Source organism: Gymnogyps californianus, chromosome 1 (assembly GCF_018139145.2).
Source record: "Gymnogyps californianus isolate 813 chromosome 1, ASM1813914v2, whole genome shotgun sequence".
In the NCBI taxonomy this organism is placed as follows: Eukaryota; Metazoa; Chordata; class Aves; order Accipitriformes; family Cathartidae; genus Gymnogyps; species Gymnogyps californianus.
In genome coordinates this window covers 175,575,421-175,593,022 of record NC_059471.1, presented here as the reverse complement: position 1 = coordinate 175,593,022, position 17,602 = coordinate 175,575,421, and the positions used below count along the sequence as shown (strand labels likewise).

Genomic DNA, 17,602 nt, shown 5'->3' with positions numbered 1-17,602 from the left:
GACTGTGGGATTGAATTTTAGATTTTTTGTAAAAGGCGGCTCATGATGTAGACTACAGCAAAACAAAGATTTTATGTACTCTGTCTTGTGTTTTCAACTTTACCAGCATGCATAAACATGTCACCTAGCTTTGTCTCTCCAGGAGTTATGTGTCTAGAACAGGCTTTATCAACCTTGTCCTGTCTAGGAGAGGGAAAGACATAAAAGGGCACCTTCGGTGGACAGTTCATCCCACAAACCTGAGACATTTTAAGACAGGATGAATTACCTCCTAGAGAAGCCTGCTTCTTTGTGCTGGTTAGAGAGGGCACCTAGATAGATAGCTTCAATGAGAAACCTAACTATTATACAGCTAAAACTATAGAAGATGAATCCCACTGCAAGTGATACGGTGAATATTTTTCAAATTGTGTGGCCTGGGAATAGTCCAAAACAAGATTAACAGGTGGAGATGCAGCAAAACTGGGAGTATACTGCTGTATATGGCAATAAGCTAAGAGTCATAATGTAGCACCGTGGAGAAGCAATTGTGTAGAGAAAGGTCTGAGAAACACAGATAAACCTCCCTTTCATGCAAAAGCAAGGCTTTTGTGAGAGTAGGTGAATGACATTGCTATAAGAGTAGCCTTTCTCTCATTTGCATCCTCTGCCTCAATCTCCCAAAGCAGAGGAGTTGACAGCCTACGTTTCTTTAGAGATGTATAACGTGTTCTCTGTCAGCCCTGGTGACTGTATTGTCAGGGAATCCTATTTTGATGACATTGCACCCCCTAGACAAAGGCTGAAGACAAGAAAATAAAACTTTTGGAAATACTGGCTTCCTGCTGACAGTTGCTTAGGCTGCAGAAGAGATACTCCTTTTATTTTTCTGTAGCCTGGAAATCCATCAGGTGTTCTCCAAGCTATTAATAATGCTTTGGCTAGCAATACCAGGTAGGTTTAATGGATTTCCCTGCCAGTGTGCTGAATGTGATTGCAATGAAGCATGAAACAACCTGTTTTAATGACGTACACTAGTGCTTGCTTAGACCTGATGTTAATTTTTTAAAAGGCACCTGGGTCTTTTGTTAATTGAACAAGCAACCACTTGACAGTAAGTGAATAATTAATTAAAAAGCCTGAAAACTAATATTCACTGTACATTAGGAAACACTACTGAAAATTTTCTGGTAAACCTCTTGAAGAATAAGTAATCATATCTATTGATTTTGAGATGCTTTCTGCCTATTGACACGCAGTATGTAAAGTAGATGATGTGCTCCTTTCTCTGCAGCTGGGATGACAGCAGCTCAGTTAGTAGTGGCCTCAGTGACACTCTTGACAACCTCAGCACAGATGATTTGAATACCACCTCATCTGTCAGCTCTTATTCCAATATAACTGCCTCTTCAAGGAAGAACACTCATGCGCAGGTGAGTAGCTTTTCATTGCCATTTCTTGCAAAGCCCCACAAGCGTGCAGGATAACAAAGAAAAAAGTTTAGTATCAATGCCTCTGAAACAAATGAAATATTCATATTTTACAAACTTGTCTATCACACTTGTGTGCAAGAAGCCCATGGACCCCACTGACCCAACCCTGACCCGTGGGCTGACACCTCAGATGCCCTGCTCCCAGGGCACATCCTACTACTGAAGGTGCCAGCTGGTGAGACCCTGCTCTGCCTGCCCTGGGGGAGCCCCCACTGGTCGCAGCCCCAGGAAGCCCCCAGCCCCTGCTGCACCCTAACACAAAAAACCACAATACAACTGGATCTGTGATGGGTGGATTTCTACTCACTTCATCCCATTTGGAATATCTCTGTCAACAGATAGCACAATTTAAAATAAGACAGTTTTCATCTTTCATGAGCTGACACATATCAGGGAAGAAACACATAGGCTGTACTGTCCTTTCCCTGTTCTCTCCACTGGGAGAAAAGAGGCTGAAGGAAGGAGCCCACAGGTGGCAGAGCTTCTCTTCTCCCCAGTTAGGTTCAGGAATGAAAGTGTCCCATGGGAGCACAAGCTGACAATGCAGTGTCAAAATACAGTTCTGAGCAGCACACAGCCACAAGCTATACACGTAATATATATGTGTGTGTGTGTGTGTGTGTGTGTGTGTATATATATATATAAAGCCGTTGTGCCAGGTATCCCAGTATTTCTTCCCAGCTCCCCTCAAAATTGCCAGTGATGAAAAAGACAATACAAAATGCTTGCAGGACTCAGTTCCCCCCCAAAAAGAAAGAAAAACAGAAGAGTTAGTCCCAAAAGAAAAGTATTCTCTGCCATGTCATGTCCTGTTTACAAGCAGGGAACTTCAAGACTGAACACTCAGCATAGGGGAAGAGTTGTTGCCTCCAGTGATTTGATGTCAAGTATTCAGGACACAAGACTGACACTCCTAATTCCATTTAGACTCCTGCAGGCAGCCAGTGCCTGCAGTTCAGAGATCTGTTTTGTAGATGTACATTGTGGCAGACTTTGTCAACAGGAGAAAACCATGTATTTGTCATTTCCCCCAGACAATAGGGAAATAAAGTTACTTTGGGAATGAAGATTACTTTAATCTGCAGCAGGACAGATTTCAGACTGTCGTACTCATGCAAAGATACTCGCACAGATGCCAGCATTCTTCAGCCCTTACCATTGCCTTTCCCATCACATCAGGCTCTCCCATGGTTGCTAACTAGAGATCAGCCTCTTCCCTTTCACATCAAAGGTGATGGCCCGCTAGTCCTGGCTTACTTGTTCAACTGCATCATCATCCTCATGATTGGGAAATCTCAGGCTGGCTGCTTAACTCTTTGCAGGTTTTTCATTCGAGTGATCTCATGTTCTAGCTGCTCAGCTAGATACTATTTGCAATTTGTTCAGTGATAGACAGAGAAGCAGCACATGTTCAAATGTTGCTTTCCTGCCAGAGTTGCTTTATGTTATGAAGGCTAGGAACAGACCTTTATCAGGTCTGCCTTTACCAGGCAGATTAATCAGAACGCACTGTATTCCATGCTAGCCTGCAATCTCAGTCAGAAGCTGAGATGAGCAGAACATAACAGTATTTTGCCAGACATACTCATGCAACACAGAGATCCCTTTTGCAGCCTTTTTAAGTGGTCAGAGCAGTGCAAGCTGGCTATAGCCTGAGACAGAAATTGCATATTTTGTTGTTGTTTTCTTATTGAAAGAGGATTAACATTGTTTTTCAGATCCCCTAATGGTGAAGAGAGGCTTTTAGAAAGTCTTATACTTGTCATTTCTTGGAAATGATGCAGTTTGCTTTAAAAATGTATAGCTATGTGTTTATAACCATTCATTCATGAGAAAAGTTCTGGGAGCATTACACATGTTGCAACAATAACACTAACGAAAACTTTCTTCTGCAGGACCCTGCAATATTTGTGTAGATGTTTGCTTGGGCTCTTTTCCCATCAATCCTTACCCAAAATCTGTGCTAGCGACTCCAAAGCACATATGAAATTATGGAAGTGCAGAGAGCTTTTGCATTTTGTATGCCTCAAATGGCAAATATGTAAACAGCAACTGATTATTCTGTCGGTCATCTAATCAGTGTTAATCCTACTTATGACAGCAGTGCCTAGGAAACAGCCACAGAGGGGTCTCTGTGGAGAAGGAGCTGTGACAACACAGAATCATAAATAGCCCTCCCCTGAATGCGATCCAGTTTGCGGTCCCGCTTAGGTTGGCTGTATGAGGATAAGGCTGTGGTGATACCTGAGAGCAGCACCACTTCTTTGCTGTTAAAGAGGGGCAGAGGTAAGCAGGACTGATGTGCAAATAAGGCTTGAGGCTGAGGTCAGGAGGCTGCAGGAAAATACAGGAGGAAGGGTTACAACGAACAGCCTGTCAGCACAAAGAACGCAAGTCTTGTCAAACACAGAGGGTAGGGTCAGTCTCCAATGTTTCTGTTTAAGCCACTTCCACAGCTTCTACATTGTCTGTCTTGTTGGGCTGCTCCTTGCAGCACACCCTTATCAGCACGCCCCAGGGAAAGCAGATGCCACAGAGGTGTTAGGTCCTCACTGGGGCATCTTCCACATGGGTATGAGTTTCAGAGCGAGCGTGACCCCAGAGGGTTACCTTCACTCTGCTGGTGGGTAGTGCTTGCGTAAGCCTCTCTTCTAGCTGCTCTGCTACCTGATATAGCTAGAGTGAGTTTCTTGTTGGAAACAATTCATTTCAGTGGAGACAAACGAGTAGAAAAGCCATCAGCTGTAGCACTGATAATTTTGGTGAAGATGTTATCCTTGCTCACAGGTAGTACGACATACTCAGTGCTGCTGGAGCAGTATTCCTCATTCGGTCAGTGGAAGGCTTGGGTAGGAAAAGGCAAGAAACCAGGCTGAGGTGATTTTAGGAGTATATTTAGGAATTCCTTCATTCAAGCTTTTTAGGAATCACAGTGAATCCTTTGTGAAATTCAGAGACAGTTGAGGAACAATAGGGTATCACCACTGATGATTAGAGTAAATTATGTTTCACTTCATTATGGTTTATCTGTGAAGGAAAGAGTAGAAATCTTTTGAAAATAAAAAAAAAGAAAAATATCTTCCCCAAATGGGAATGTTTTTAAACTTTTGGGATCAGGATACTAATGTTTTAGAAGAGAAGTTTCTGTGGCCCTTGCTACAAATAAATCAATATTCTTATTCTCTTCCCCTCCTGTGATTTAAGAAATCAGCAAATACTGAAGATGCCGAGACTGACCATTTGTCATGCAAATCTCTTGTAGCTGAAGACAGACTCAGAGAAGCGCTCAGTTACGGACAGCGAAACTTGGGGCAGCACTGAAGAACTGAAGAAACCAGAGGAAGACTTTGAGAGCAGTGTAGACAGCAGTGGCAAGTGGAAAGGCCTTCCCTCGGGGCTGTCTGAAGAGTCAGAGAAGGGGGGACAGAAAGCATCTCTCTCCGTTTCACAGACCGGATCCTGGAGGAGAGGCATGACTGCACAAGTAGGAACAACTCAGTCCAGGCACAAAGCAGGAACAAGTGCGCTCAAGACCCCGGGTACGAAACTTCTGTAGTTCAGATTACAGCATTGAAAATTAAGGCTTTATACTTAGAATTCATCTATAAGCAATAAGGAGTCTTTAGTGGGCTAAAAATAATTAATGGATATTATAAATGTGTGACAGACACGAGGAACTGTAAGCATATTGGTAGTTCTTCTCATAAATGACTGCAAGCCAAGATTGTAATAATATACTAACGTGTTCATCTCTATAACTGTTAGTTTGCTACACTGCATACTAATAATTTATTAATCACACATGAATGTATCCATAACAAAAACTGTGATTGTATTTTTTTTTTACTACCATTTGAGTATGTCAACTTCTATTAAGGAATTCTTGAAAGTATTTTTGGACTCATCTATGCCTTATCTTTGTTCTCTAGGAAACCTGTACCTTTGATAATTGAACATATGCATAGAAATGGCCAAAGATTAGAAGTTGAGATAAAAAGATTTAACATTCAAGTGAGGGGACTCAAAATTAGTGTTTCTGAGCTAAAGCTGAATTGTCACATTCGAGATGCTGCGGGTATTCTATAGACCACTGTTAAGAGATAAAAAATTGTAAAAAATATCTTTTTACACACGTTCTTCAGTGCTAGGTGATGACTTACCTAATTTTGAAAGGCCTCTCAGAAGGAGTAACTGCTTCTGCAATCTAGTTTTGAAGCAAAAAATCCTAAGTTGCTGGAAGACATCGTTATTAAGACCATCTAATCCATCATTTTACTAGGGAAATATCAATTCTTTGTAGGACATTTTCTAGACCTTTGTCATGTCCTGACAAAATACTGCATGAGTATGCTTTAACCCTCAGTTGTAAAGGCAACTAACAAAGATCTCTTCGGAATAAATTCAAATCCTTTGTGTGCCTTTTTTGTTTCTTTGCAATTTGGAACTGCTAAACATTGGCCAGCCTCTGGTCTGTAAGATCCCTGAGGAGCATTGCCATGGTCAGTGCTCACAGGGATGCAGACACCCTTGTAATAGCAAACAAAAAAGGAGATACTAAAAAGTTTACTGCATGCCAAGCTACGTTTCCCAGATCTGTTTTGCTGAAGATGAGCAGGCAGCCACTGTGCAACACAGAACTGAGGCCTTAATTTTTTAAGCATATACTAAAGTGTGTGTGTGTGTGTTCGCTGTGTAGGAGTCTGATCCATATCTTGGTGTGTGCATGTGTTTGTTTAGCATAAAACGTGCACTGGTTAAAAACGTGAGTGGATTTAGTTCTGACTTGTAGGTGTTGCTCTTTATTACAGTTTAGTTCCTTAAGAGAAATTAGGCCACCCATCTCCAAAACTTCCATAGTCACTCAAAGAGTGAATTAAAAACTTTGTTATGCTGAATAATTGTTCCTTTTTAGGAGCATACAATAGATGCTTAAAGAGAAATTAGAATAGAAGAGAAATGGCATTTTTTGTCTGTTTGTAAAATAGGAAGAGGGTATTTTCTTTTAAGATAGAAGAGAATATCTTATTTAAACCTTTCTGAATGTCACAATAACATTATGTAGAAATATATGGTATATAGGTATGTGTCTGTGCAGTACTGAAGACAGCCTCAGAAAATCAAAAAATCTTTAGAAGACATCAAAGGATATGACAAAGACCATTAACTCATGTAATTGATATCGTTATAGATCAAGAATATTCATACTATGATAACATAATCTCTCCCTGATAGTTTTGTGTAACTAAAACCAGAACAAACTTAGTTATAAGCTAAAAAAATGTAATCGGTGAAAATCAAAGAACTCAATAAGTACCAGTAATTTATACATGCATAATTAATGTCAGACTTCTGAAAATGTTAATTACATGTCATGTTTTGTTTTCAAATATTGTTTCTTACATATAGAAATACTATTAACAGAAAAAAGGCCAAATAAAATCCCTTATAGGTCATTCAGAACGATTTTCTACATCTATGTTCTCCAGCTATATATGAAACTGGAAGTTCTCAGGAGAATTTCAAGCTTTTAATACTTAACGCTTACCTGTAATGTATCGTACCTGTTACTGACTGCTGACGGGGGACTAAAGAGCATATTGGCCTGTTTCATTAGGGTAATTTTTCTATGTGTGTATTTTTTCATTTTGAAATTGTAACCATATAGTGTTAAAATTAGATATTGAGACATTACAGCTTAAACACAAGTGACCTTTTCAAATATACTTTTGTTTAGGAAAAACAGATGATGCAAAAGCTTCAGAAAAAGTGAAAACTCCCCTGAAAGGAGCCTCCATTCAGCGCTCTCCATCGGATGCAGGAAAAAGCAGTGGCGATGAAGGAAAAAAGCCTCCCTCTGGCATTGGGAGATCAACTGCTACGGGGTCCTTTGGATTCAAGAAGTCCGGGATGGCATCTTCTACCATAATCACCACAAGTGGAGCAACCATCACAAGCGGGTCGGCAACTCTAGGAAAAATGCCAAAATCTTCCGCCATCGGCGGGAAGTCCAACGCAGGGCGGAAAACAAGCTTAGATGGTTCCCAGAACCAGGATGACGGCGTCCTGCACGTGAACTCCAAGACGACTCTGCAGTATCGAAGTTTGCCTCGCCCATCAAAATCCAGTGGCAGCGGGATCCCCGGCAGGGGCGGCCACCGCTCCAGCACCAGCAGCATCGACTCCAACGTCAGCAGCAAGTCTGCGGGTGCTGCTGCCACCAAACTGCGAGAGCCAAGCAAGATCGGGTCCGGGCGGTCCAGCCCTGTCACCATCAACCAGACGGACAAGGAAAAAGAGAAAGTGGCCGTGTCCGATTCCGAGAGCGTCTCGCTGTCCAGTTCCCCCAAATCCAGCCCAACTTCAGCGAGCGCCTCTGGCACGCCGGGACTTAGGCAGCCGGGATCCAAATACCCAGATATCGCCTCCCCCACCTTTCGAAGGTTAGTGCTTTTCTATGAATTCCTCAAGTTCCGTAATATAAAGCAGGGATTTTCAATGTGTTGAAGGACTGGGCAAAAAGCCTTAGGGGCATATTTTGCCACAAACAGAGAACCGAGTACAAAAATATAAAAGGGTAATATTTTTCATACAACGCAATTATTTCCCTAAGATCTAAAGACCTTCCCAGACCTGAAATGGCTGTTCCTTGAGCTTTGAGCATTTTAGGTGCATTCCCATAACAACAGTTTGAAGGCTAGAAGAAGTTGGATTCAATGATCCTTATGGGTCCCTTCCAACTCGAGATGTTCTATGATTCTAAGTTCAGGTATATGAGAAGTTCCCTCTCAATACTCTGATAAACCCCCAAAGGGAAGAAGGACGCTGCGTTCAGGCGTATTCTGTTACTGGAACAGGCAATGCCATAGCCTGGTCGGTGAACTGAAGAGCTCTATAGATTATAATAAAGTATTTGCTTTCACGTTGTTGGCAGCTCCAGCTACAAACGTTTCATTATCTTAGCAGCTTTGTTACATCTTTTGTCACAACATTAGCAAAGCTAAATTTCAATTGGAAATGCCCAATTGTAACGTTTCTGGAAGCATAAATCTGGATGAAGTATAAATTGGGATGGAGCACTTGCACTGTTGGAGAAAAAGCCGATAGTGCCCTCTTGTGCCTAGTTACCAAAACAGCATCTCCAGGCTGCTGGGGAGCTGCAGCTGATTTTTGTGGGCTTGGTAATATGTAACATGGATTCCTACGTTGTTAGCCATGCTTATTTTACATCACGATAAGTTTTGCATTTATTTCTTATTAATTTATGAGCTGCACCTTAACTGCAGCTTAAAATATTTTCAGTAAGACATTAAGTCATCACATGACCTTTTATTTCAACAGTTCTAGAGGATTTGGGGTTTATTTTTTCATCATCACTGTAGAATTTTCTTCTCTAGAATTGCTGGAAGCAATTATGTGAAATACACCTCTGTCATGACTGCCCTTGGAGACAAACCGAGCCCATTTAGCTCCAGTGCAGTTTATTCTGTCTGAATGGTTCCTACATGACCAATGACCGCATGACCATCTGTGCAAAAGAATGACAGGGAAATTTTACACAAATACTTAGATGTTTATTAAACTATGAAGGATTTTGCAAGTGTTGTTGCAATCTTTTAGCTGATTTGAGAAGTGAGAGGTTTAAAAGCTAATGACTTAGCCGTGGGAACGCTTAGTTACTGAATTTGGGTGAAAGTGTAATCTGTTTATGCACTAATAAGACAAAAATGTGATTATTTTACCTCTCTGGGAGGGTCTGTATGTGCAAAGAGCACATCTGAACAGGAGTGAATGTGAGCTCTTGCTAATGAAACAAACCCTGATTATTGTGATATGGTTAAGTGAATTTAATTTTGCAATGCGATTGATCAACTAGGTAGGCATGATTTTAGTAGCGGTAATTAAAAATGTGTAGTTTGGCTCTTAGGATGTTACGCCATGAATGTTTAATGTGGCTATCAGTTTCTCTAAAGCTATTTGTTTTACATTTAGGTTGTTTGGTGCCAAGGCAAGTGGTAAAGCTGCCTCTGCACCCAGTACTGAAGGTGTGAAACCCACATCGGCAATGCCCAGCCCTAGTACCACATTGGCACGGCAAGGCAGCCTGGAATCGCCATCCTCGGGCACAGGCAGCATGGGCAGTGCAGGTGGGCAAAGTGGTAGCAGCAGCCCCCTCTTCAGTAAACCTTCGGACTTAAATGCAGATGTTGTAAGCTTAAGTCACTCCTTGGCTTCCAGTCCCGCCTCAGTGCACTCTTTCACATCAGGTGGTCTTGTGTGGGCTGCAAACCTGAGCAGCTCTTCAGCGGGCAGTAAGGACACACCAAGTTACCAGTCCATGACTAGCCTTCACACCAGTTCCGAGTCTATTGACCTTCCTCTTAGCCATCATGGCTCTCTCTCTGGACTGACAACAAGCACTCAGGAGGTTCAGAGCCTGCTCATGAGGACTGGAAGCGTCAGATCTACTCTTTCGGAAAGGTGAGCTTGCCTATAGATACAGTGACCACGAAACCAGTGAGAGGCAAAAGGACAGGAGCCAAAAAAATAAACCCTCCACCTGTTTTGCTAAACGGACACTGTTTAATTAGCAGCTTAGTCCTTTATGTAAAAAAGGAAGGAAGGAAGAAAAGAAAGCTGAAAGGCATTGGATGTGGAATCAACTGCCTTTTAAGGTTTTACAAGCACTTTTTCTATCTTGAGAAGTTTTTTTTTTGGTTCCCTTGTTCTGGAGAACAACCAGAGAAAAGGGGAAAATTGTCTAATTAAAGGCAAATCTAAACAGCCACATAATGATTCCTGCATGCTGGATCTACCTGCTGTCCCAGCAATTGGCAGCTCCAAAGCTGTATCGCTGCCGTCTTGCTAACAAATCTTCTCCAGCAGTGGGACCCCACCAGTTTTCTTCCCATTAGCTCAAAGCACAGGCAGAGCTGGTGGGCCCCTGCCTTCAGCTGGCCGGTCTTGCCTTAAAATACTCAGTCCTGACAAGCTGCTTCTTACATGATAATCAGCACACAGATCCTTACTAAAATGCAGTTTCACTGTCAGGGAGACAGTTTACAAAATGAGACCCTCGCTATATGCACAGTCCTGGCAAGTGTCTGGAACAGACAATGAAAAGCAAGGAACGATTTTTCTCTGTTTGCTCTATTAAAGATCTTTTTGATATGCAGATGTTTTACCATTTAAGTTATATTATAAAGAGGTGCAACCACCCTGGCACAGCTGTACCAAGATTTTTTTTTTTTTGTGAAACATTTTTTTTTTTTTGCAAGAGAGAAAAAATAATCTTTGCTAGGCAGTAAGTAATCTTCACTTCCTATGAAAATTTTCAAGATTTGACAATGAAATTCTTATCTCACATGGGGACTGAAAAGTCAATATTAAATATTTCATTAGCCTTTGATCCAAAAAGGAAAATTGTACTGAGTCAGTCAGAAATATTTTAAAAGTTTTAAGGTTAAACTTAGTTGTTTAACAACACGATCATTTAAAGGAAAAAAGATCTTTTATATACAATGTTAAGATTTTTTTCCCCTTTATATAAAACCAGAGATTTTTCAATACCAATCCTTTCAATGGAAAGATTTTGCTTTCAGTGAATCAGCATTAAAAAAAAATACAAAGAAAACGAAAACCCTGAACAACTCTTTGCCAAATCTAGATGGAAACTCTCTGCACATTTGATTCTCTTACGTTACATTCATAAGTATTACTATATCAGCTAAAATCACACCTCTTACTAATATAATTACAACACTATAAAACATGTGTGTACCAATATAATGTATGCTAACAATAGTTAAAAACACACTGATACATGAGTAATGTGTAATTTTCGCTCTGCCTTTAATTTTTAAATAGTGATTTGCATTGTGTGCCATGAACTGAATGTGACGATATTTCTTAGAAAGTTAATTATTAATATTTAGCTTATAAAAACCTTCACTAATTTTTAGTGCTACATATATGGATGGTGAGGTCAATAGAATGATGTGGAAGAGTATGAATTTATGCCAAAGATCATATTTATATAGAGGATGTTAAACATCACATTTCAAATGTTAATTGTTTGGCATAAGCTCCTGAGCAACCCCCACTACTAATACTTTATGTATTTGTTCAGTGACTTAATTTCAGTGGTTCCAAATTCTTTGCCTTTGGCAATATTTTTAAGTTTCAGATTTGTCCATATGGGGATATTATGATTGAGTCCAGAGGGAGCCATTTATCATGTTGATCTGGCCTCAAAACAAATATATGTACCTAGAGAAAATGGTGTCATTTCTTGAATTATAGCCCCAATAGGGTTTTTGCAGTTTGATTTTTCTGAAAGGTCTGTTGCAAGTGCTGTGTTATTTCTAAACTGTTTTATACAGTAAAACCTACATGTAGCAAAGTGTTTTTTCACAACAAAAGCATTGGTTTGCAATGTTAGAGACAGCTATTTTTTGCAACAGATTATGTCCTTTTTCTTTTGTAAACTCAGATTATATTTGAGAAGCCTTTGGCAATACTAGTTGTAGCCTGGCATGGCATAAGAAATTATCTGCAAAGAGGCTTATTCTTTTTCTTCAGTCACTCTAGAGCTTGCAAAAGACTGAATGAGCAGTCTGTATAGTGAGATACATATATATAGTGAGATATAATGTGGAGACAAAATCAGAAAGATCGAAGCACAAAGCAAGATACAACTAGCAAGTGACATAACGTCTATGCAGAGAAAGCCTAGGGAAAACTAAAAGAGAAGAGAGAGCTAATAATAGATGATACAAATAAATATGGTTTTGCTTCATTGAAGCATTAACTGCAATTTGATAGCTAAACATCACTAATGGCAAGCATGCTAAGAGGGAATGAAAAGGTTAAAGATTACTCCAGTTTACTGGTCCTGATGAACTTTTCACTTCCCTGCTTCAGACACAGTCTGAAATAGCCCTGCAGTCATTAGGACTGAAGAAGAGGTTTCAAGGGGTCTGTGCTGAGGAAGGAGTGAGGAGGAGGGCTGGGACAGAGGACAAGGGGATTTTGGGCAAGGCCACCTTGCCTTGGTTCCTGGAAAGATACAGAGGATATTAAACAAAATGGGTTAAGTAGCGGATAACATGGGATTAGTCATTAACAGCCTTTTAAATAAGACTAATTTAATTCATTTGCAGGAAAACAGGCTTTGTGAGTAGAGGAAAGGGATTAGTAGATACAGTAAGAAATCCTGAACTTATAAAGCTTTAGGTGCTATTTCAAATAACATTCTCATAAGCAAATGAGGGAAATAAAGTAAGGTGCTTGACCGGTTGGTAAAGATTTATCAAAGACTAGTGATCAATGGTTTGTTAGCCTGAAGGCATATAACAGGGCAGGATATATTTCCACAGACACGAAATGGAAAATGATGAGGTTATTTTGCAGAAAGGAGACAGTGTCTAAGGGGCTTGTAGTGCCATTGCTGGGACAAAGCATTTTCCCAGTATTTTGAAAATGAAAGTATCACATGTAATTCTTAGAAAGTAGTTATCCCATTCTACTTTTTCATGTTAAGGCTTTAACTTGAAGACTTTGGGACATCAAGTTTTAGGAAAGATTTGATGCAACTGGAAAGAACCCAGAAAATTAGACCAAAATCTCAGGGTACATCTATGTTTCCTGCTAAGCAGAGTAGCCCTTGACTGCCTCCAAAAAAGCAGTCACCTGCCATGGAGACAGCAAATCTGCAAGGTCTCCGCTACATTTGCCCACACATCCCTCCAGGGACGATCAGACGTTGCCCACACCCAGTCTTCAGGCTACCCACCAAGCAATGGTATGGCATAAACACAGAGCGCTCTGACAACTGCTGTATTGATATAGTGTCAAAGTTTACTTCAGCCAAATTTTATGTCATTTGATGAGATTCTTTTGCATTGTAAGAACCAGAAAATTGGTTCAGTAAATACTAGCAAAATATTTGCTTTTTCAGCAAAATTTGCATTTCCCTCAGGACTTTTGCTAGTTTTGCACTAGCGGTATTTATTTAGACAAGTCTACTTCTGTTGTCATAGCAGTGTAACTCCCTGTGTGGGAGGACACTTGTATTTTATCTTACAACAATTTAGAGGGATTAAAATAAATCATACAGGTACTTATACTCTAAAATAAAACCATCTACTGGGGTTAATTGGTGAAATATCACTGCTTTAACTGGTAAAATTTTCCAGGTGGACACATCACCAATAGTTCTTTTGAACCCTTAATTGCTGTTGGGCATTGCAAATTTATGTCTTTCTTCTGCTTGGTGTGAGTGACACAGCAAGGGATGCATAAAAAATGCAGAAATATAGGAATTAACAGTGGTCTCATCAGCAATAATGACTGCATTTTAAGATTAGCAGAGTGGAAGTGGTTTCTAATTACATGACTGGCTCACTCTGGTTTACTTTAAAAGAATGCTTAGTTTTGAGGGCCATGCAAGTGCATTGAAATCCACTTAAGCTCTTCAAGACTTCCAATTGTTTTAAATTATCATCATAGTTGATGATTGTGGTTTTAAGGTGTGAAACAGTGCATCATGTATCAGATTTTCTTGTGTGCTCGGCCATTTGTAGAAACTCATTTATAAGACCCATATCAGCTTGGCTGAGCCTGTCCTAGACCTCCCTAGGTGTTTCTTAGCTTGCAATAATTTGTTTTATTCCCTAACAGCTCTGCAACAGTTAGATATAGCCCAAGGATATGGCATTATGGCCCTTTCCCAGGTTAACCTCAACACCAAGGGCAGGTAGGAAACTGAGAACTGTAAGGCTTCCTGTAATTTCTCCTTGCAGACATTTTCAGCAGTGCAAAACAAACAAAAGGGAACAGAGATACGGTGGGCTTGATAACTTCAGCCTACATCTGCATGCATCTTGCTGCTAGATTGCTTTTTGCAATTGACATGGCAAAGGAAAGTATCAGGAACACTATGATATTCTCATCCTCACCTTATATTGGTATTTGTTTTGAGTGAAAGAGACACTTCCATGCATGCATTGCTTCTTTCAGGAAAGGACTGACTTCTTTTCATATCATCTTTAGAGATCTTTTTAGCACTGAGGTCAGTTCAGTTCTATTTACCAAAAGTCCAGTTTCTGTAGAAGTAATATACCCAGCTTTGGTGGAGGATGCCTTCAGATGATACTAAAAAGAAATGGGCAGTTATCAGTCTGAATTAATAGTTACATGGAACCATGGTTAATGGTTTCATGCAGTTATCTGAAATCTAGGAGCATCTTCGCAAGATTTAGTATTTTAAAAACACAGAATGGATGTTTGCTACGTTCACTTTTATGCAGTTGCAATAACTCCATGCTCATGTTGAAGAATATTCACTCCTATTTCATCTGAGTATCTGAATTCAAAAGTTTTTTAGCAAAATCCTATGGTCACTATATTTATCTGACTGACTTATAACTTTTGGCTTGTGGATTGCTTTAAAGGAGCACTGATTGGCTCCTTTATTTTTAGATAATGTGCTATAGATTATTTTGAAATACATAGAACTTCAAGTTAAAGTAATATTAGAAAATGTATTGTTCATTAGGATGTTTGAAGTATTTGCAGAAGAAACTGGTGTTGTTATTATGATCATGTTTATTTGTTTTGAAATTTAGATGTGCTTAAAGGTACATGAAGGAACATCAAGGCCCCATTCTTCTCTGTAAGGAACTAAAAAACGTGTGAATCATGCATTCAAATTTATGTTGTCTTTTTACCAACCATTCTTGGTCCTGTTAATTATGTTGGGAGCAAAATGCTGAACATGTAGTCCTCTCACATGGGCCATGATAGCTGGGCCTGTGCTGAAATCCTGCGAAGTTTCTCCTTCCATTTGCTTTCTCCCCATGCAGAACAAGGCCTTGATTAAACTAGTAAAATTCCCTATCAAACTTTCTGGCTGTAAGAGTGGTTTGCTTCCATTAGTCTGAGCCCTAAAGGTAATGGATTGTTAATGCCAACAGTGTTTTCACTGCCTTTACCTACTTGGATCAAGGTTACATGACAGTAGGGCACCCAGCACCCCCAGCGCAATAGAAAATGACCTTTAATAATGGCGTGAGAGTTTTCTTGGGTAGGAAGGGTCCTAAGTTACTGTTGCTCTCAGAGGTGTGATTATGATATGTAATACAGAAGCTTTCTAAAGTCATTTTGCAATTTAATCTGGTGACCCTAAATTATGTTCTTAAGGGAAAAAAAAAACCATTGCAACACTTGCTTGATGATAACTAGTTCAAATTCAACTCACACTAGTCAGGGACCGATCTACGAAGTCTTTATGAGGAAATGCCCAAATGACACTTATATGAAGGAAGGCTGGTGGGTGCCCTTCTAGTGATGGGGTTTCAATTAGGAAAACTCCAGCCATAGATTTCCGGTAATCAGTCACTCTGCCATCATCTGTGCATGATATAGAACAACGTTGCCCTGGTGCCACTTTTCATTGTCCCCACCATCACCTTACTATGTGAGCCCCACAACAACAGAAAGCCAAGGGTCTGTATATTTAGCACGTATTTCTACACGCAGAGCTGTCATTTGGCTTCTGGCAAGGCCGTGCTGTCTCTTAGCAGGTGCCACAACCTTCATTGCTTTCGGAAATCTATTGGCATATCAGAGGCAACTGTGAAAAATAAAGATTCATACTGTGACCATATGATTCTCACACAGATTGCAGGGTGAAGCTGTAGGAAGGTTAGAAATGGTAAGGAAGGACTTCTTTCTGACTTGGACAGTCTCCAAATTACTATTGACCCAGCGCAGAGCATGTCTAGATGAAAAATGAATGTGCAGCAGTCCATGTCCTATTGTCCCCTTCAGTGAGTCAGGGATTTATCATGAAAGATATATTAAAAAGCATTAAATGACCTTCTGTTATGCACACAAATCTAGACCTTTAAAATTTGTAATTCTGAACAGTCCTGTTTACTGTATGTCCTTAGGGATTTTTTTTGTTTTAACAGCATGCAGCTTGACAGAAATACACTACCCAAAAAGGGATTAAGGTATATATTTTTTTGAGCATGACTGCTGCTTCTCTGTTTTCCTGTAACCTTTTCTACACTGTCTTTCCTTTTCTTTCTCCTTTTGTTGATCCTGTTTACAACAGAGTTCTTGGTATTTAGATTCAAACCAGAAAACATAGATTTTAACAATTGACTTTTTCTTTCCAAGTCTGCCTAGTGAATAAATTTCCTTTCAAGATATATCATGGCAAGTGAATACTGTTAAGGATAGTTTCCCTATGCAATGAATCTTAAAAGGCATTGAATCCTGGAGACCTAAAAGAGACAGAACAAGATAATTTTGCAGTTCAATGGGACTATTTGTTGAAAACATTATAGAGAAAAACAATGTTTCAGAGGTGGATCTGAACTTGAACACTAAATGCAAACACTCATGCAATTTGAATTGAAGATCTAGTAAAGGGCAGGGCTGGAAAATGCTAATGTTAATATCCAAGGTTTGTAAGTATGAGCCCTGCTCCAGCTAGTTGTCTTGGTCCCTATTCAGCAATACTCAGAGTCCAACTTTGCTACTAATTCCCCACTAATTAGAGCTGTCTTCATCACAGAAAACAGAAGTCATCCATCCTCTTCTCTGCTCCATGGTTAAAAGAGGGGATCATTAGGTAACTTGTCTGGTCTCATCAGGCATGGAAACCTATCTCCCTAATCCAGGAAGGAGATTTGGCAAGCAAGGATATATGTGCATGCACACAGACACTCTGCAGCCTTCCAGTCGCTGAAATTACACAGTTAAATCTCTTGAGTTATTGAAAAATAATATTTTATTAAATAAAAAGTGCTGAAGTGTCGTCACTAGAAAGCACCTTCTGCTCTTCTGTACTAGCTGTTCCTTAATAAGAATTTAATCAAATTTCCTGTTGTCCCAAAACAATCATTTTGGATTTGGAGAGAATGGAAAAGGTGGAAGACATGAAAGAGACATAAAGGGGACCCTGCAAGGGTACAATGGAGTGATTGTGGTTTGTGGCTGTACAACTGTAATGGTGGCTGAAAGCTGAAAGTGAAATGGAGTGGGAACACAGCTTATAGGCATATAAGCCTAATCAGTTATCCCAGAAAGACTGTCATTTTGATTTAATGTGCAGAGATCCC

At 40.0% G+C, this 17,602-nt stretch overlaps 1 protein-coding gene across 2 annotated transcripts in view; it reads left to right on the top strand.

The window, feature by feature from the left end:
- NAV3 (neuron navigator 3) overlaps window positions 1–17,602 on the top strand; it is a 272,512-nt gene that overhangs the window by 204,178 nt on the left and 50,732 nt on the right. For both annotated transcript variants that reach the window (XM_050896725.1, XM_050896718.1), the window contains exons 13-17: window positions 1,274–1,406; window positions 4,735–5,011; window positions 7,207–7,912; window positions 9,462–9,950; window positions 16,445–16,486. In XM_050896725.1, the coding sequence (XP_050752682.1) occupies window positions 1,274–1,406; window positions 4,735–5,011; window positions 7,207–7,912; window positions 9,462–9,950; window positions 16,445–16,486 (1,647 nt within the window). The remainder of the gene's footprint in view (window positions 1–1,273; window positions 1,407–4,734; window positions 5,012–7,206; window positions 7,913–9,461; window positions 9,951–16,444; window positions 16,487–17,602) is intronic.